Below are 21236 nucleotides of genomic sequence, written 5' to 3' on the forward strand. Positions count from 1 at the left end.
TAAGACAGCTGACAACCTGAAACTCACTAGCAAGAGAAAGCCTTACCTGTTAATAGAGAAGAGCAGAAGTAGATTGCAACATGGGATTTATTTAGACTGCATATATTCTTCTATTTGCTCTTGTGGCTATATCTCTTCTGTGGCTATATCTCTTCTCCAAGTTAAAAGAAGACAAAATTACAATCAAATTAATAGATGTCTCAGCAGTATATTTCCTTTATATCTTTCATAGCCTCAGTGTATCACATTAGAATAAGAGTTCAGACAGTAAAGGCAGGGAAATATATTAATCTTAAATCATTATCATTATAAAATTATCATTATCATGGAGCTTCTACAGAGGGTCCAGCGTAGGGCCACAAACATGATTAAGGGACTGCAGCATCTATCGTATGAGGAAAGACTGAGTGACCTGGGCCTGTTTAGCCTAGAAGATTAAGAGAAGATCTGATGAACATATACAAGTACCCAAGAGGAGAATGTAGGGAGGACGGGGCCAAACTCTTCTCCGTGGTGGCCAGTGACACGACAAGGGGTAATGCGTACAAGTCGAAACACGGGAAGTTCCACCTCCATGTGAGGAAGAACTTCTTTCCTATGAGGGTGCCAGAGCCCTGGAACAGGCTGCCCAGAGAGGCTGTGGAGTCTCCTTCTCTGGAGATCTTCCAAACCCGCCTGGATGCCACCCTGTGCCACGTGCTCTGGGTGTCCCCGCTGGAGCAGGGGGTTGGACTAGATGATCTCTAGAGGTCCCTTCCAACCTTAATGATTCTGTGAATCTGTGATTATTGGTGTTTTTCAACCACTGCTTGGACAGTGAAACCAAGTACTGTATACAGGGATGATACCTAGTTCATTAGCAGTAACCTATATTAAGTGTCCAAAAAACAGAGGTCAGAAGTAAATGGAAAAACGATCTTTAATAGCTATTTTCATTTGCTTTCTGTTTGACTTGTTAGGTCAAGGGTTACATTTGGGCTGCATTTCTATACTACTGTGAGAGACTGAAGTGCTAGAATAAAAAGAAGGAACAACTTAGAGGTTTTCATGTAATCAAAGGATTTGAGGATGGATCTTAAAGGAGAATAAGAAATATACACAGCTTATAGTAAAATTATGAGACCTGGAAATAATTAATTTCACTAAGTTCCTAAAAACAAATGGCATGTAATAATTCTTGCACAACCCCTCTAACAGAAGGTTAGCTGAATATGATATGAGTTTGTCCAATCTACAAATGAACAAGACCATAAAGCTTTCTTATCACTGCCTGACCTTTGAACTTAATTTTTCTTTTACAAGTTTAACTCAGTTCTTGTCTTGTGCCCATTACTATGAAACAAACAGAAAATTAACAGTAGAAAATGAAACAGCAGTCAAACCCATTTATGGAAAGTCTGTAGTAGAAAACCTTCCTATCTGTGAGAATATTTTGGTTCTAAATATATTCCAGATAGTTTTACTTACAGTCTGCACGATAAAAATTAAACTTCCGTTAATCCAAAAATATAGCTGCCTATGTAGTATCTACCTGTTTTTAAATATCTTGTGTTCTTTAAAGGCAGCAGTCCTGTTCGGTAAAAAGTGTGCATAAAAACTTGAATCAACAGATAGAGACTCTGACTTTGTTACTCTAAACACCACCACAGTAGGAAAGGAAAGTTCAAAGTTACAACTTTGCACTGCAGCCAAAATACACGAGCCCCATCTCACTGGACTGAGTCAGATTGAATCCCACTGTGATGATGGAGTTCAGGCTGCAAGAAAAGTTCATGTTGGGCTGACTCTGCAGTACCACCCTAGAATGCAATGTGCAGTATCTATTTTGTATTCCCGAGGGCTGGGAATTTATAGCAAACACTGCTTTTGGGAACAGTGTTAACAGCTGAAATACCGCAGCATAAAGTATCCTCTCAGTAACTCTTAGCTACTACCACAGTGCACATAGATAATAAAAATGGCATCTTGCTTCTTCATGTGAAGTAGCTTCTGAATTGTCAATTTAGGATATAGTAAATAACTGTAACTTAAATCTGATGGTCTACTGAGACAAGCACAAAGATATTTCGCTTAAAATTTGAAAGAAATCCAAAAAAGATAACTCAAGAAAAAAGGATATTATACTGAGATGTCAAAAAACCCTTACCTTGAAGTAGGAGAAAACGCATTTTCTTCTTAAAAAGCAAGTGGCCATAAAATAATATATAACAGTATAGATTATCCTAAATAGCAATATAAGTAGCTCAATAAAAACAAATAGAAGTGTTTTAATTGCTCCAAGTGTTTTTTGATTAAACTGCCACTCCTTCTATTTTGTTCCAATTTGTTTCTTTTCCTAAGGTCTTTTTTTCTGAAAGTATGAATTGCTAAAACAAAGCCTTGAAAATCATATTATTTGGCTCTGTTCTGAGCAAAAACACTGTTGAGCTCTGATTTATGTTGTATTCAGTAAGTGTAGCTTTATCAAAGCTACTGCTGTGAGCACTTCGGTATGCAACTTAACCTGACTACACCTTAATTTCTTCACCATGTTGAAGGAGGAAAGTTACACTTGACTGAATTTTGCATGTTATGTAAGGTATTTGTATAAAAGCATTTTGCATTCAAAAAGACCATTTCTGTAAGAATTTCTGGTAGGCCAACTATGTGTAAATACTGTCCATGGAGGGACAGTATTCCCTTCAAGGGGAAGAAGTGAGTTAAAGCATGTAATTACCAGCCTTCTTTCCCACTCTAAGTTCGTTGTTCCCTCTGTGAAATTTTCTTTTTTGGGATTGCCACAGCAACCTCCAAAACTGCAAGTGCAACTACCCCATTTTACCATGGGCAGAACTGTAGTAAGCGCCATACCCAGTGTTCCAGAACAAGACCAGTTGTACCATTGCATTTTCTGAAGACAACTTACAGTGCCAGAAACTGTCATTGCTGGGGTACTCAGCAGCACACAACTCAAAAAAAGACCATCTGCTGCAAAACTATTCCGAATTGATGTGCTCCGAGGCTCTGGCACATGACTGTGGCTCTCACGTGCTGCTTGCACGTGCGAGAACACAGTGGGCTGCTAAGGGCGAGGATGTGCGGGGGTACATTCCCAGCTGTCATCCCCAGGGTTAGGGAGAGTCTCGTCTGTGTCCTCTGCACGCTCTAAAGAGTTTGGGTGGTCATGGACTGTGCTGTCCCTTCCAGCAACCACTCCTTGGGTTAAGAAGGGTATCATCTCTTTTTCATTAAGCTTGGGTGGCCATGCACTCCTCACGCCCTCTTTCAGGGTGATGGAGCTCAGTTCTTCATTTTCCACACAACCCTTCCATGACCAGGTGACTCCCAGTTAGCCTATGACAGAGGCTACACACCACATGTAAGGTCAAAACACATCTCCCCTGTGGAGCTTGATTTTATTAAGAAACAGATTAATAACAGGACAATCAACTCCCAAGGCTTGGCTAAACCCACCTCCTCATCCCACTGCAGCACAGGCCCAGGCTCTCTTTGCCAGAACAGCCAAACTCTGAAATCGCTTCCTCCCCTTAATTACCTCCAGCTGCCTGTCCTCCCTGCAGGCCCCGAGCTGCTGGCAGGCGCTGCATGGGGTAGGGCAAGTCCCACTGCCACATCCAGGACACCGTTAACCGCCTCCTTCCTCAGGGCCTGTTCCTCCAGCCGGCTCTCGTGTACATCAGCGTTTTGCACTGTTGACTGTTCAGAAGGATGAAGTGCCATGACCTCAGATTTATTTTACAACAAAATGGAACTGCAGCCTTCCTGGCTGCAAAGTCAAGCGGAAGAGTCACCCCCTGTGCAGTGCAGTGCTGAGAGTCCTCCAGCAATGCGGCAGCGGCCCCGGGCAGCGTGGACAGCGGGTCTCACTGCTGTTCACACGCTGCGCACTTCGCCCTCGACACTTAGTACCCAAAGCACCATGCCTGGGACAGAGGTACACCCCAAACCGGACTGACTTTCTTAAGAAACCACATCCTAGTAATTCTGCTAAACTTCACAAGGTTGTTCGGCTCTAGCTCTTGCTTTTTCAAGGGCAGATGAGATCTCAGCTACCTTCTTTCTCCGCTCATGCTAGGAAAATGGCACTCCATTTGCAGTGAATAAAAAGTGAGACACGCTAGCAGTGGAACTCCAGGTATTATGGGGCCGTATGAGCCCCTGCGTCAAGGAGTCTAGGCCACAGGACTACTATGATCAGGCCTGCTATTTACAACTATCACCCGAGTGAAAAGGATGTGCCTTGCCACACCAAATACACAGAAAAGCTGGTTTACAGCTGTGTAACTGAAAAATGAAAACTACATTTAATATGCTATTGAGAAATGTAGATATTGCCATAGACTGCCAGAAACAATGTCACAGAATCACAGAGTGGTTAAGGTTGGGATCTTTGGGACCTCTAACCTCAATAACCTTGGAATTCCTTTGGTCACTGCAGTTAAAAACAACCTTTCTGAAAGTAGCTCTTTGGTGATGTTCTGTTTCCTACCAAACCACTGATGATGAACAAGAATGTTCAAGACAGAATTCCTAGCAACACACAAATCTAGTGGCAGAAAATGTTAATACCTCTGATTAAAATCTGCACACTAATATCACTTTTCATTTAAAGGAAAATGATAACACTTGTTTACTGAATTCTGATAATGCAACATGAGGAGTTGGCAGTAGATGGAATGTTTAATATTATGTGTAGATGATGAACTAAGTAAATAAACAAGCAGACAAATAGGAGTGTATGTTATAAGGTGTAACTGAAAGGTGTTTGTGATATGGATAAGTTTCAAAGAAAGATTTGGAATTTCCCAGCTACACCGAGAAATGCCTTCCCTTCCAGCAACACACTGAGCACATTTGCTAGTATAACAACACTTACAGGTTCCCTAAGTAAAGCCTAGCAACTGGATTTCAACTGTGCAGTTTATCTGTAGAAACCTTTTTCAAGGAGAAACACTAAAAATTGCATTGCTTACTCAACAAACCTGTATCTGGAAAATTTATTATATGGATTAAACTTAAATGTAGTTTCATATGAAGTAAGTGCAATGTAAAGGAAGCATTTGGGCCTGGAAAACAAAACAAAACAAAACAAACAAACAAACAAAAACTAACATTCTCCTACATTTGATATCTGTAAATGTAGGTGTTCCAAGATGACAACTGTTGGGAAAAACACCTAATTCTCTGAAACAGTGAAGTCTTCTAGTTCATTGAAAGTTGCCCATTGCATGTTTTTTTTTTTTTAATATTCTAAAAAAAAATCCTGAATGCTATTAGTAGAAAATTTATACATAAAACCAAACCATGAAACAGCAGAAAAACAAATGTGAAGATGACGAAACCATATACAAGAATATTATGCCTAAAAAATAATTGTGAGGCTATGTGAATGTGTGGGATACGCATTTTCTGTGATAAAATGTATTGTATGATAGTATATGCACCAATTCCTCTTTTAAATGGTAAACTTAGAGGGATCACAGTCTTCTGTTCCCTGTTGTGTCAAACTGTGAATCAACCTCCCACAATACTTGAATCCCTTCAGTTAAACTTTGAACGACCTTGTACTTGGAAAATGTTTTAAAATCCTGTTTAGTCATTATAGTTGTTTAGCAGTTAATCCAAGTATATTGTTTTGTAAGTAAGCTTAGCCTCTTGTTGCTCATGTGTAATAGAGAACAAATGGTCAACGGGACAATGATAAATGTATTAGGAAACAGATAAAAAGTAAAAAGATGGTTATTAAAAGGTGGAGATGTGGAAAATGTGAGGGCTACACATTAAGTGGTGACTGGAATACTTAAGGGAGAAAGAATGTAAAACCTCTCTAAGCAAAATTCAAAGCGGAAATGTAAACATGTTAGAAAAATGATAGTCATCATGATTAAATTAACCTGTATTAACTCACAAATACTCACAAAAGTGTAAGATTACAAAGATTTTATCTTTGTGATTTTTTTTCCTGTCATAGTGCTACACACATGGCAACTTTTATGGGATTTGTTCAAAAATCATGATGGAGGGGAAAAAAAGTTTGCTTTTTTACATGTAGTACACGCACACATCATGTGCGATACTCTTCATAGCAAGATAATCACATTGGTGAGAAACAGTTCAACTGGTGTTATTTCTAGATTTAAGAATGCATCTCAGATGCACGTTTTAATATTCTTCTTTGTGTATTCCGAATGAAATTTCAGTCTTTCAATGAACATGTTGCTTCCCCTGTAGGATGATCATGGGAGAAAATGGAAAACATACTGAGATTTACTTTGGCACCACAGCTATCGCTTTATTGCAAAAGCAGATATTTGCATGTCCAAATACTAAATCTAGCACATTTACACAGCAGAATTATACCTAAAATTTCATGTAATCTCTGTAGGAGGAGAAAAAAAAATCTCACAGGGATTTTTTTTTTTTTTGGTCACAGACTCTCAATTCTGCAAATAAGCAATAAGTCTCAATGTTCTTCCTGGGTAGCAGTCAGTTTGGGTCTTTGAGCATCCTGAAGCACTGCAAGGATCCGCTCTAGAACTTGGGCTCTTACTCATCTTGCAAATGTTGGCACCCAGCTCCAGAGGAAGTCCAGATGACTCTGTGCTACTAAATTGAAAACACGCTGGACACTCGATGCCCCTGGGCATGACACGCAGAAACATGTGCATGCTGCATCTACAACTCTTAACTCTACAAGTGCACAACGGCCCTGAGCGTCTCTGCAACTCCAGGATGGCAGGAGCGTGCAGGATTTCCAGGCGTTCACACAGCGAAGAGCCCAAACCCAGCACACTAGCCAGGTTGAGGAAAACGAGGCTCGCTGCTAGGCTGCGGGCGCGGAGAGCACGCTGCTCTTTTGCCTCTATTTCGCCGAGGGCGAAACCGACGCCAGCGGCCGCTAAAACGGCTCCCAAAGCCTCCCAACGGCTCCGCCGCCACCTCCCCGCGCATGCGCGGCGCGGCCGCTCGGGCGGGCGAATTCAAACGCGCCTCTCGCCCCTTCTCCCGGCCGCGGTGGCCGTTGCGCTGACGTCATTGCGCCGCGTCCTTCTTCCCTGCGGTTTCCGGCGCTCGCCCGCGCGCGAAGTGGAGGGGCGCGGGGAAAGTTTTTCATTTTCGTGGTTCGCGGCACCGCTCCGCGTTCCCTCGGGAGCGGGCGGGCCGCGCCGCCGCGGGGCCGGCCATGGCTGCGGGGCGCTCGGAGGCGGCGGCACCGCGGCTGGCGGAGCTGGAGGAGGAGCTGCGGAGCGTGGCGGAGGAGCTGAGCCGCTGCCAGGTGCGTCCCCCGCGGGACCGGCACCGAGCGCGGCGCGGGGTGGCGGCGCCAGGAGCGGCCGGTAACGGTCGCTAACGGCCGCGGCGGGAGAAGGGAGGGAGAGAGGCGGCGGCGCCGCCCACCTGTTGCGTTGGCGTTGCCCCGCGCCTGTTGGTTTGTTGAGGTGCGGGTTTAAGTACGTGTGTTTCCAAAAAAGTCGCCATTTGTTTGCCTCGTGTACAACGGTGAGAGCGCGGACCTGCCTGCCAAAAAAAAAAAAAAAAAAAGAGCCGAGGTGTCAGATATGCCAGCTTCGTGGAGACTCTTCAGCGCTCTGACCGGCCCTGCGCAGTCCCCTGGCAGAGTTCGGGCCTCTCGAGCCGCCCTCGGCGGGGTGATAACGCGTTAAAAACACGGCCCGTAACCGTCTGCCTCGGGAGCTGCCCTAGGGTTCACGCCCGAGGCCGTGCCCCGCCGCCCCGTGCCCCGCGGCGCGTGTCGCTGGGGGGGCAGCATCTTCCCGGCGGGCCCGTGCCGAGCTGGGCCGGGCCGGGCCAGCCCAGCCCGGGGACGCGGGTGCGGAAGGTGCCGCCTGCTTCCCCCTCTGCCCTCCTTCTCGCTCCCTGCTCCCGTTTTCCCGTGGGAGCGGGCCTGGTTCTGGCTGCGAAGCCGGCAGCAGGGCTGTGGAGAGCAAGCAGTGCCCTCCCTGGAGCCACCTTAGCCCTTCTCGCACCTTCCAAGCAGCTGTAGTGCAGCTGGTGCCGTGTTCAGGGTTTGTGTTTTACACAGAACCTGGCAAAAACTTGTTGCACAGAAGTAGCAGGGAGTATATTGTTATCAATAGTAACTCCAGATTAGAAATAGTGAGCACTGAATTAAGTGGAAGCTTGTGGCAGAAGTTTGGAAAGCAGAAGCACCTTAAGCAGCTTGTTGCAGAAGTTTGGAAAACTCTTTATGGTAACACCTTAGTGAGTTTCCCTCTCTTGACATGCAGACACAGAGCTTGGTAGAGCTGGAAGGAATAGCCTATGCCATGGTGCTTTGCCAGCCGGACACAAACTCTATATTGCTGAAGCCTAGTAGCATATGATAAAGAGCATTATAAATAATAAAAACTTGGAAGTAGATAGTACAAATTAGAATTTCTACTTAATGAAACGTGTACACAAGATGTTCACAAATTGCAGCTAAGTATCTCTTCCCCTCTAGATAAAGTGAATTAAACACATGTTTTTCTTGTTCCATGATGAGCCCAGTACAATCATATTGAACTCAACAGCCAAAAAGTCTTTTTTGAAATATATTTCTCTTAGTCTCTTGCATTTTATCTTACTATGCTTGTATCTTCCTCTTTTAGCAATTCAAATAGGTTTCAGGAAGGGAAACAAGGAAAAAAAGAAAATGAAAGTAGGTCCTGTATCTGGAGAAAGAACCTAAGCACAATAGAAATTTTTTCAGCTCTAGGTTAGAGTCCAGTACATGTCAACCTTGTAATAGAAGTAGATAAATGTATTTAGCACTTTTTTAAAAGAGTCTTAGTTTGGAGGGAGAGGGGAAGTGCGTTAGTAATTTATAAAGCTGTTTTTTTCAGCAAAAACTCAGTGTAATTTAGTATTTAGTGTCATTTTTTTTTACTCCATCAATAAATATACAGACATATATTAAAGTATGTATGTTTTATTTAAAGAAGAGGGAAATAGATTTTAGTCTACATACTAGATTTTTAGAAGAGATCTTGCCTAGAATTTTCAATTATTCAGCTTTTCAAAAGTAGGAATTATCTCTAATTTTTGTTGTTATGTTCTGAATTTGCGTTCAAACTAAAATAGGCTTGAGTAAGAATCTTTGCGATGTAAAAATGAAATTAGGAATGATTGAAACCATTAATCCATTTGAACTTCATATTTCCTATGAAAGTCTTGTGTAAAGGCAAGCCATTTAAAAATGTAAAGAGCAGTGGACAGATGTTCATTTTATATTTTTTTAATCTTTTCCTCTCTAATATAATTGAGTTGTTACTAATTTGTTTAGTAGAATTCTATCTGGTATAATTTATTTAGTGTCATTTGGATGTAATATTTTCCTTGGTTCTTGTCTTAGTATTTCTAAGTCCTGTTAATCAGTTTCTGTTACGTTTTCCTACCTGATAGGTAGGAACATTTGGCTCACAAATCCAGGGGCCCCGATGGGATACACCTACAGGTGCTGGGGGCCCTGGCAGATGTCGTTGCTCAGCTGCTCTCCATCTTTGAAAGGTCATGGAGAACAGGAGAGGTGTCTGAGGGCTGGAAGAAATCCAGTATCACTCCATCCTTCAAAAAGGGCAAGAAGCAGACCTAGGCAACTACAGGCCGGTAAGCCTCACCTCCTCACCTCTGGGAAGGTGGTGGAATAACTATTCCTGGATGACATCTCCAACCATGTGGAGGAAAAGAAGGTGATCAGGAATAGTCAACATGGATTAACCAAGAGAAAATCATGTTTAACCAACTTGATAGTTTTCCATGATGGGGTGACTGGATGGGTAGATGAGCAGACATCAGTGGATGTTGTCTACCTAGATTTCAGCAAGACGTTTGATACTGTCTCCCATAACATCCTTGTAGGGAAGCTCGGAAACTGTGGGTTAGATGGGGTGCGGATGGGATGCACTCCCAGGATGGTAGGGAGCAGTAAAGTGGCTGAAAGACAGAGCTCAGGGTAGTGATCAGACATGCAGTTCAGCTGGAGGACTGTAGCTAGCAGTTGTCCCCCAGGGATCAATATAGGATCCAGTCTTTTTCAACTTATTTGCCAGTGACCCAGACGATGGCGTGGAGTGCCCCCTCGCCAAATTTGGTGATGATACAAAACTGAGGATGGCTGATACTATGGAGGGCTGTTCTGCCATCCAGAGAGATAGCTGGGCAGAGAGGATGGTTCGACATGCTGGGCATGACGTTCGACAAGAACAAGTGCAGGGTCGTGTCCCTGGGGAGAAATAACCCCAGACACCAGGACAGATTAGGGGTTGACCTGCTGGAGAGCAGCCCTGTGGAGAAGGGCCTGGACATCCTGGTGGACAAGAAGTTAACCATGAACCAGTTATATGTCCTTGTGACCAAGAAGGCCGATACTGTCGTGGGGTTCATTAGGAAGAGCGTTGTCAGCAGGTGGAGGGAGATGATCCAGCCCCTCTGCTCAGGGCTGGTGAGGCCACATGTGGAGTGCAGGCTCCCCAGTACAAGAGAGACAGGGTGATAATGGAGAGAGTCCAGCAGAGGGCTACGAAAACGATGAATGTGCTGTATAATCTCTCTTATGAGGAAAGGTTGAAAGACCTGGACCTGTTTATCCCAGAGAAGACTGACAGGAGATCTTATCAGTTTATACAAATATCTAAAGAAAGGGTGTCAAGATGAGGCCAGGCTATTTTCAGTGGTGACCAGCAATGAGACAAGAGGCAATGGCCACAGACTGAAACACAGGAGATTCTGTCTGAACATGAGGAAAAAATTCTTTGCTGTAAGGGTGACTGAGCATAGGAACAGATTGGTCAGAAGGTTGTGGAGTCTCTGGAGATATTCCAAACCCACCTGTACATGATCCTATGAAACAAGCTCTATGTGATCCTGCTTGTGCAGGAAGATTGGACTAGGTGATCTTCAGAAGTTTTGTCCAACCTGAATGATTCTGTGTAATTCTGTGTAATCTTTTTTTTTTTTTTTTCACTGTAGTGATATCTACGGTATCTAAGTGATTTTCTGATTCTGCAAATACTTATTTCATGGACTGCTCGAGTTGACTAGGATATGTGTCTTAGAAAATACATTACTGAGATGTTAGTCTTTTATTTGTCAACTAGATAAAACGGCCAGAGTTTTTTTTTTTTTCTTTTTATCCTACTTTTCTCAAAGCATTATATTCAGTTTCATAAACTGCACTTCCAAAACAGAGTTTGTAACAGAAGTAGTTTAACAATCTAGCTGATGCTCCTAGCATGCTAGAGCTGGACCTGGTTAGCCTTTGGATTTTTTTTTTTTTCTTCACAAGAAAAATCTGCTTATAGGAGTTGAGACCTTTGTGTGACTTCCGATACTCCTTATAGGATCTTCTAAGTTGTCCTGCCATTCTCTGTGTCCAGTCCATGGGATCTCTCTCTCCAGTCCATGGGATCACATATTCTTGACATGTTTTTTACTCTTGCCCTGTCCTGTCTTATGCCCTCTCCTGCTGATGTCTTTTTGGTCACTCTTGTATACTTGTTGAAACAGTTCTTTAACCTTACTCAGTAGAGGCTCAGTATGTTCATCCAACCCATGGTCTGGAGAGACTAATTAACAAGTGCTCTTTCACCTGGTGACGATTTCTGATCTCCTGAAGCATAGAGGAAAATGTGGTAGTATTTCGCTTATTCCTGAGCAGAACACCAGCTGCCTTGATTTCTGTGATTAATCTATGTATTTGGAAAAATCTGGCTTACACAGCACAGTTATTTCTCAATTAAAAAAGTGGTACTCAAAAATCTCCATTTAGGCCTTCTGGAAATCATAGGACTTCAAAAAATACTAAAATAAAATGCTTATATGCTGATAAATTCTATAATTATATGCTTTGGAACTCAGCTTCCAGCTTTCAGTGGAAACTGAATTTTAATTGGTTCCAGAAACGACTGAATAGGTTGCTAGGAGTAGACTTCTATACCTCCAGCAATGATCCTGGATAAAATGTCCCAAGTTTCTTTTCTACCTTTAATTTCCCTGGGCTGTGGCAATCACTGTGGTATAAATTGCATTTCCAAAACTGTCTCCCAGTGGAGAACCTTGGCTTAAGAAATGTGTGTTTTTAAAAAGAGTCCGTAGATAGGAGCCATTTAGGAAGAACGTTGGTGGAAGTATCATGGATACTTGCCATGCTTTAAGTGTAGGTATAATGGGCATTTACTTCTGCCATTGTCTGTATGCAGCAGGATCCTGAAATAGTTGACCTTTTTGTATCGGGGACAGTGGCCTTCATGTTCTGATTTTTATTTTTTTCCTCTTCTTTTTTTTCAATTTTATTTTACTTTTTAATAAAAATAAGAAAGTATGAAAGAAAAAGAAATCTGAAGAAGTATGCTTGCTTCTACTGTTCTGCAAAACTATGGTTGGTATTCTGCAGTAGAGCATAAATCATGGCAGTCCCTTACTAAACAACTTCTTATTTCACTATTCCTGTTTTTGTAATTTTATTTGAGCGTTAATGAATATATTTCCTGGGAACATTGTAAAGGAATCATTTTTTTTCTTTCTCTTTTTTTGGGTACCTTTCTCCAGTTTTGTGACATATTTGACTATGGTGGGCAGGAGCAGTAGAGGAGGCAAAGGTCAACCAGTAAGTTATGTCACATCTACTCTCTGTTATTTAACCTCTGAATTATATTTTAAGATTTTATACTTTGACCGATCACCTTAGTATTTTGATTGCTATCCTTGGAAAATCATTAACAAGTACCCTTATTGCTCCCTGGAGTTTTCGACTCTGTTTGGTGTTTAAAAGGTCTGGTATATATTTCTGCTTTCCCTTTCCCTGAGTGCTGCTTGCAAATCTTAATTATTTTTGACATAAAAGTTTGTAAAGTTTTGGGGTGTTGGGACTGGAGAAGGAAGAATTTACAGTGTGTCTGGAAGCTTGTTGAGTGGCTTCAGTTTCCAAAAACATTTAGCTTTTGTGTGCTTTTTCCTTAATTTTGCCTCCTGCAAACAAAACTGCTTGGTAACTCTGTATTTGAATATTTAATTTTTTGTAGTACATTGGAGTAGTGTTGATGTTTTTGTTTTTTTATTTTTAGTCTGTTTTGTTGAAGCTTTTTCCTTTGATGTAAAAAATGCATGCATGCTTGTATGCATGCAGGTATGTTATTTGGGTGTCCTATCTCACTCTGAGATAGGGTCTAACTCCTGAACTAGAACACAGTTTTTCTCATACATTGTATTCCTTAGTAAAGCTTCTCCAAAGTAACCTGTGGTTTAATGTGAATGCTCTGTTAACACCTGGGAGAAATTTCACTATAGTCCTTGCTTTGAATGTGGCAAGGAAGTATTTGGGATTTGGTCTTCCACATTCCAGATGAGTGCTTTATGTTGCTGAGAATATGGGAAAGTGTGGAAAGGAAGTGCCTATCCTCTGCTTAATGTGTGTTGTGGGTGATAATCACAGAGCGTTTTTGGTATATCCAAAGCTGCAAAACATGAAATGAAACTACTCCTAAGTCATTACTTGATGAAAATACTGACTGGTGTTCAAACAGGTATCTAAAGAACATACCTTTTTTTTTTTTTTTGCCCATTAACCTGTGAAAGCAACTATTTTTACCATTGCACTCATCACAGCTTTCATTTCAAAGGTAGTATAGTAGCTGTGCTTACACAGGGTTGTATTTTGCTATTTGAAGGTTCTCTTTCTAACTTTGTGTTTCTGCAAAAATTAAGACAAATCTATTTTTCTGAAGTTATATATGCTCTTCTTTAGGCAGTTTTTGTTAATGCAACCTTCTGTGACTTGCATGCCTTTCCTGTGAATGATCATTACAAAGCCTATTCCTTGCTTTGTGTGTCTCCAGCTGTAGCTATGTAATGAGTCTTATGAATATAGTATTGCATGTTAGCTTTTTGCAGAGTTGATACCTTTGGGTCAGAAATTACTGTCTGTCAGCCACCAACACTGTGCAGTCTGAAACGTTAGGTCAGAGAAACCATACTGCCCTTTATGGTTTTCAAAATGGTGGTAAGTGAAATTAACAAATTAAAAAGCAGGGAATGGTGTGTTAGTCAAAAAGTTAAGAATTGGCTGTGTACAAATGGTCTGTCACAGCAGATTTTTTGGATAGAATTTCCACAGTTTGTGTGAGCAATTGATAAACAGAAGAAGACAGAGGTCTTCCTGCATTAGCTGCTATGCTTGTGTCTGTTCATTGCTGGGAATTGGAGATTCATAAAAAATGGAATCAGTGCATTCATAGAAACATAGAATAGTTAAGGTTGGAAGGGACCTTTAGAGATCATTTCGTCTGACTCCCCTGCATATGCATGGTCACCTAGAGCATGTGACACAGGATCATGTCCAAGTGGGTTTTGAAGATCTTCAGAGAAGGAGATACTTATAAGCCCTTTGGGTAGAAGATGGGTGGATTGTTAGTTTGCAGAAGGTGAAGTTACTGAGGCTTCAGCTCCTGCTGTTGTTATTTCTTATTCCACATTGCCTGCTTGCTTTGGAAAGCTGTGTCTAGATCCATTTTTCTTATCATGCATCCTTTCTATTCTGTGTCTGCAGGAGAAGAAACTCATGGGCAGCTAGACTTCTGTTTTGATCTCCTTGCAGGTCAGGGAGACATGTAAAGTAGTCTGAAATCAGCAGCACTGATTGTAGGTCTGATTGCTGTAACAAACTGAAAATTATTCCACTACCTGTGAAAATAAATATATGTCTTCCTTCTGGGCTAATCTAATGTCAAAGAAACCATTGAAAATAGAATATTTCCATAGTAGCATTAAGCTCTTTATTAAGCTCTTATTATAAGTATATACAAAAAAAAAAAGTATCAGGTGACAAAACTGTGCATGAATCATTTTTTTAATGATTCACGAGTTTAGTGTAGGTTGCATATTGTGAAAACTTCCAAACAAAGAGCTGAGAACTGTTATTAATGAGGGGGGAGGAGGGGGAAACAAGCATTGTTTTTTATTACTGATTTGTTTCCCTGCCAACTTGACTTTTTGAATAGAAAATCAAATGGTTATGAACTTACTACCTGTATGTAAATTTCAGTAGGTTTTTTTCTGCTGGATAAATTGTTATCCAGATACTGTATGTTGTTGTTATCTTTTTTTTTTTTCAAATGGGGGCAAAGTGTTTAATGCACCCATTCATTAAATACTAATTTCTTTTATTAGTGATTAAGCTAAGACCACATTTTTATAGGCATCAAGGGATGCCATCTGCTTCAGGCTTTTTTGTTATTTTATACTTTTTTTTTGCCATAAGGAGTCCAAGTCACATGAGTCTGATTAGTACAGGTGCTCTGCTAAGGCGGCCTTACCATATAGGTATAATAAATTTGTTCAGAAGCTACATTTGCTTAATCTTTCTGTTCTTTACTGTTATACTTTGACAAATTTTAGCTAACTAGATTTTGTGTACTTGAAATTTCCTTCTGACATTTGTTTTTGGAAAACTTGAGTAAAAATTGTAAAGCTGAGCTGGAAGTGGTGCCCTCAGTTCAAAATACCTATTTTAAAGTGTTACCCATTCTCAGTATTTGTGTGTGGATATTTCAGACTGCTCCTGGGGTACGAGTGCGTAAAGTTCAGTATAGAGATAGGTGTGAGTGGAAAGGTAGTTTTTATGGATGCAAAAAAGATAACAACTATTTCTCATCAGAGGAAGTCATATTTTGTAATTGGACAAGAAGTAGGGTCTTGCTTGTAACTTTTGGAACACTCCAGCTGTGCTGAGTGTGCTTCTGGAAGCTCTGCATCTATCCAGCTATACAAAGTTTCAAGGTTGGGAGTGGTAGAGCTGCTGCAGAAATTCTCTTCCCATCAAAATATACGTTGGTCAAAGAGGAAATGTGCTTCTTTTAAAGACTGACTTCAGGCAATTGTGGTGTTGTTTCTGTTTGTTATTAAATGGACACTTTTCCAGCTATTTCAGCTATTATTGTTGAGCTCATGACGTGGCATAGAGGCAAATAAAATTCTTCTCGTTGTCATCAGTTTGAGACATGCTTTTACAAAATTTTGAAGTACTTCATTTCAGACAGCGTTAACATGATAGACCTGAAGTACACTTGATTAGTCATGGTAATTCAGGGTGAATACACCAAAAGACATGTTTATTGTCTAGAAATGAATCTAATTGTATATTTTCGTACTCTAATGTCTGCAAAACTTGTAGGTGAATTTTAACTACATTAATGCAGAGCACCATATTTAAATGCTAACTCTGAGGTGTACACTGAAATTTTTATTCTATTCTGTGCTCTCAAAACTAGTGAGTGGACTCCAAAGCCGTCACTCTTGTTATCCTAGGACTCCTGGAAAATAGTTTTGTAACTTAGGAATCTCATATCCTATTTTGTTGTTGTTTCCTGTGCATCTTTTTCAATAACTACCAATGATTTTTAGCTTAGCTAGTTTGTGTATTTATAACTTGAAACAAAAGCTGACAGATGGGTTATCATAGCTTGATTTATAAAGGAATTAAACCAGTTAATAAATTAATTAAACCTTATCTCTGTAGCCAAATCTGTTTCTTTATCTTCTCCTTTAAAATAAATCTTAGATGAATGTTTAGGTCTTAAAGGTGAGTACTCAGAAAATATTTATGAATATAAAGGCCAAGTCCTTGAATGAAGGCATGTAATAGAGCCTGTCTGTGCAATCGTTTTCTGTTGAAGTGACGAAGGAAGGTATTTATTATTAGTTCCTCAGTGAGGAAACACTGTGCTTCATAGGTCCCACATCCATCTGGTAATTCATTTTCAGCAGTATTTTTGAACAATTCTGTGCAGTCCTATTCTGGTGCTGAACTGTCTTTACTGATGTTACTTCATTGACTTTATCTTGGAAAAAGTGCAAACCAGAAAACTTTTTTTATTTCTTGTCCTTTGATGCTGCATTCAGTCAATTATTTATGTCGGTTAGAAATGTGTTTAAAATTATTTGCTGAATTGCATTGCTTTATTTTTGTTGGTATTCACAGTGATAGGCAAATCTGAGAATTCTTTTATGAAATCATGCTGTAATTACAGATAGCATTTTTCAGCACAAAACTGTGTGCAGTGCTTTTGCTCAGACCATTATTTTTCTGGAAGCCTTCCAGCACAGTAGCTTTATATTATTTTCATGGTCCCTATATGCAATGAACAGGTTTCTGAGTAAGGATACAATGTCTTTGGTTCATAGAAAACAAACAAAACACTAGTACCATGTCCTTTTTCTACCTCTCCCTCTTTCTCTCCCTCTCTCTCTCTTTTGTTTGTTTGGTTTTTTTGGTTTAAAGGCAACCTTTGTTTTGCCTGAACTATTGATAGAGACAGTGCGGAAGGAATTTAGTTAAACAAAGTTATGAAAGGGAAGACGCTATTTTGTAGTATCATAAAAATAAGTGTTGGTTTCAGCATTAAGAAATTGAAAGTGGGGAAAAAATATTTGTGTGCTGATGGCATCTGTTTTGAAGCTATCGGTCCAGACAGGTTTTAATGATGGTATTGCAAAAATCTGTCTGTCAATTAGATATAATTTTGTGTACTGTATGTAGAACTTGATATGTATAAGACACTAAGTTTTCTTTTGAGGTACTAAGCATCTTACATTTTAGTGACTTTTTAGATTATTTTTGAAAAGCTTACCATGACAAAGATCAGGTCATGTAATGCCTTAAAATATTCTGTATACCCAATTAGCAGGAGTGGGTGATTTACAGAGAGAATGCTTTATATCAAGAGTATAGTATATGGCCAGGAAACACAAACACTGAAGTAAAATCTGGAGAGTTTGCACTGACGACAGACAGCCATGTAATTTTAAAAGCTGTGAGCTCTCAAGCACAATTCTTTATCCTTTATTTGTAAAGTGATTGCATCAGCTTGATTAAAGGCTTAAGCCTTTCAGTGAGAGGTACACTAAATAGGAGAGCAGTCTAAAACATTTTATTTGTTTATTTATTTTTTGCAACAGTGTGTCCATGCTTGTATCAGTCATGTTTTTTTCATGCTTCTTCAGAATCTTTCCAAAGGGTCGTCAACAACTTGCTTAACCCAGTATTTCAGCCTGATAGTTATGCACTTTACATGTAGTACTGAAAGATTTCATAAAACAATTGTCAGTATTTTGTTATTACTCTTTTTAAAAAAATACAATAAAGCAAGTTTAAAGTCAACCAAGACAACAAGTCTTAGTTGGTTTAATTTCCCCTTAAGGGGGTATTCATCCATTAAAAAGTAAAAATATATTTTTTCCTGTGCTCTTCTGACAATTATTTCTGTGTGTATTTGTTTTGTTTTTCCTTCCCTGTTTTGGGTATTCTGTTGCTGGTAACAGAAGATAACATGTTCTTAATTCTAGTCACTAAACATTTTTTGTGTGACATGAATACCTTTGATAGTGAACCATGCACTGCAGTAAATAGAGTGAAAAATCAGAAAGATTCCTCATTTCAAAACTCTGGGTAAGTTAGACACTTTAAGTATGAATTCATTCTAAATGAAGAGATTTTTCTGCTTATCCTTGTTCCATACAGCATATTGTAGAAGGTAAATGGAACATAAGCCTTCCTGTATGTTTAATACTTGCTCTCATCAGTACATAGCTCCGATGTTGTGGGAAAAATTGCTTATACTTTGTCATTATCAGAGCCGCAATAAAAGCCAAATTCACTATCATTACTTCATCAAGCAGAATTAGCTGTTTTCTAATGTACTGTCACTGAAAACTTTTGATCCCTTGACTATTCAGTTTAGAGCAGACAAATAGTTATATTCAATTTATATATAATTTTACATCTTTTGATATGAAATATCTGAAGCAATATTTATGCTTGCTTCTCTCTCCTGAGAGGAAATTGATTGAACTGAAATGAGAATATTTGTCCTTCTTTGGTATTGTGTGTTGTGACTTAAGCTAATGTCACTCATGACTTCAGCTGCAAGCAAGCACATATGCTGTGTCTGCTTATGCCATCTAAATTTTACTGTTCATTGCATGTTTGTCAGCGGTTATGAACTTTTTACTAGTAGAAGTCAATGAGAAAGATAAAGTCTTTCTTGAAAACAAGATCAAGTCATTCCTTTTCTTATGTCTCTGAATATGATGATGAGGTACATCACTTACATTTATTTTAATTCCAGACTGATTTAAAAAATCCTCTTTTCAGGGAATAGCAGAAGAACTCTAATTTGTTTTATCTCTCAAGCTCCAAAACATAAGCTTTTTCACACAGTTAGTGTTAGCTTCAGCTGACGTATTGTTGTGGATAGCTTGTTCTTAATGAGTAATTTTCTGTAACTTTCAAATGACATCTGTATTTTGCATGTATATGTAAGTTCTCAGCTGCTCAAGGTAAATTCTCGCTGATCCCTTGAGTTGTTAACATACACTTGAGCATGCTGAATGTTCCTTGGAATATATCCCAAGCCTTGACAGCTGCAGTGTTTTTCCAGTGCCAAATTCAGACAGGCTATGCGCCCCTGTTTCAGAAGAAACTGTGTCCCAAGACTGTTCAGGGAACAGCCTTACCAAAGCTTGCCATTAATTGTGCCTAAAGTTTACAAAGGATATGTAATTTTTTTTGTCTTAAAACTGTAATAATTATTGTAGTACTTATAGTACTGCTTTCACTATAATAATAACACTTTTACTTGAAACTATTTTTGTTATTGAAATGTTGGGCATTTTAAAGTAACTTTTACTTAATGGTAACTTTGGCCTGCCTACTTTCTATACAGTTTTATACTTTAAAAATTAGAAACCAAGATCTTTTGTATGTATCAAAACTTTTCCAGAAGTCTTTTAGGCATCCTCATAATATGTGGAGAATAATGGTTACATGTTAAGATGGTTACAACTATATTTTCTATTTCTTCACTGTTTAAGTTCTTCAAATCTGTAATTCAGTTACAATATTTTTATGTGGCTGTTGTGCTCTTGATCTGGATTAAGTAAATTATTCCAGAGAATGAAAAGATTACTATGATCATGTCTTCAAGAGAGTTCTAGTTGCAAAGAGTTTAGTCTTAATAATTCTATAGAGACAACCATGGTTATAATTATTTGTAACTTTTTTCTTCCCTGAAGTTAAATGAAGATACAGTTAAAATCTTTGATATTATGTGGATCTTGAGAAACTTCCTCTGTCTTCAGAGAGAGCTTGTAAGGAGAAAACCCTGTAGCAAATGGTCTTGTAGTTCCCATCAAAGAGGGTAGTAATCTTGCTTTTGACAAAGCAGGAACCTTAGGGTGAAGTGGTTGGCATGGACTGAAACTAATATTGATTTTATTTATTTATTTTTAAAGCTCTAATTGCTTCATAAAGGCAAAACTGATCAGGCAAAAAAGGAAAGAAAGCATAGCAAAAACAGAAAATGCAGCTTCTCCCGAGTTTGGCTGTAATTGGATGATTTTGTGCTTAAATTGTATTGACTCTTCTGAGGTTTGTCAAACTTGCAGTTCTGTAGGCTGCTTTATTTCTTAAAAGGCCACTGCTTTTAGCAGCTTCTAGTCATGGACTCATAGTACAGTGTTGAAAGAAACAATCTTTACTTATTTATAAAAGGTATGAAGTTGTGAAAGAAGAAATTAAGTGGGAAATCTATGATCATGCTGAACAGTGGAGGTAAAGATAGTAACTCATGTCTTCTGTCTCTTATGATACTGAGGATTGACATAAAGCTGTGTAAAGAGGAGATACTTTGATGTCTCTCTAGCTAACTTTAATGAGGCTGTAATTAATGAAAAACTAATACGTGGTATCTCAGTAAATTGTGAACTTACAGGAGTTTGGGAGGAGGAGGCTGAGAAATTGATGGCCATAATGTGACTTTTCCTTTTAGGTAATAATTATCCTGTAATGTAATATATATTGTCCCGTTATATCTCTTATTAGGATTTAATAGTGAGTAGCAGGTATAGTAGTCTACACTTTCATAATGTCTTTACCTGTTTAATAGAGCTCACTACCAATATGATATTTATGGCTTATTAATTTCTATTTTGATGTTAGACTGTGTTAAGCTGATTTGGTCATTCCATGTGTCCATGTGCTTTGTTGTTACTGTCTTCATATTCTGTTGATTTTTATATTAGTATTTCTGCATTTCTGTGTGATGTATAAATTCTGTGTTTTTTTGTTGTTTTTGTTATTTATAATGTAACAGCATTTATTATAAATTATTCTAGTAATGTAACTCTTCATTTAAAAATAATATAGTGCAAGATATTTACTTTGATATAGTAGGAAACTTTGA

The 21236-nt window shown here is 39.3% G+C and overlaps 1 protein-coding gene across 1 annotated transcript in view; it reads left to right on the top strand.

Moving 5' to 3' along the window:
- The first annotated feature begins 7099 nt into the window (after positions 1-7099).
- Positions 7100-21236, top strand: part of CNTLN (centlein) — a 175239-nt gene continuing 161102 nt past the window's right edge. The window contains exon 1 of the mRNA XM_088532025.1: positions 7100-7276. Coding sequence (XP_088388151.1) covers positions 7184-7276 — 93 coding nt within the window. The 5' untranslated portion in view covers positions 7100-7183. The remainder of the gene's footprint in view (positions 7277-21236) is intronic.

Source organism: Tinamus guttatus, unplaced genomic scaffold (genome assembly GCF_059628265.1).
Source record: "Tinamus guttatus ecotype Peru unplaced genomic scaffold, ASM5962826v1 Tinamus_guttatus_pri_ptg000450l, whole genome shotgun sequence".
NCBI classification, from domain to species: Eukaryota; Metazoa; Chordata; class Aves; order Tinamiformes; family Tinamidae; genus Tinamus; species Tinamus guttatus.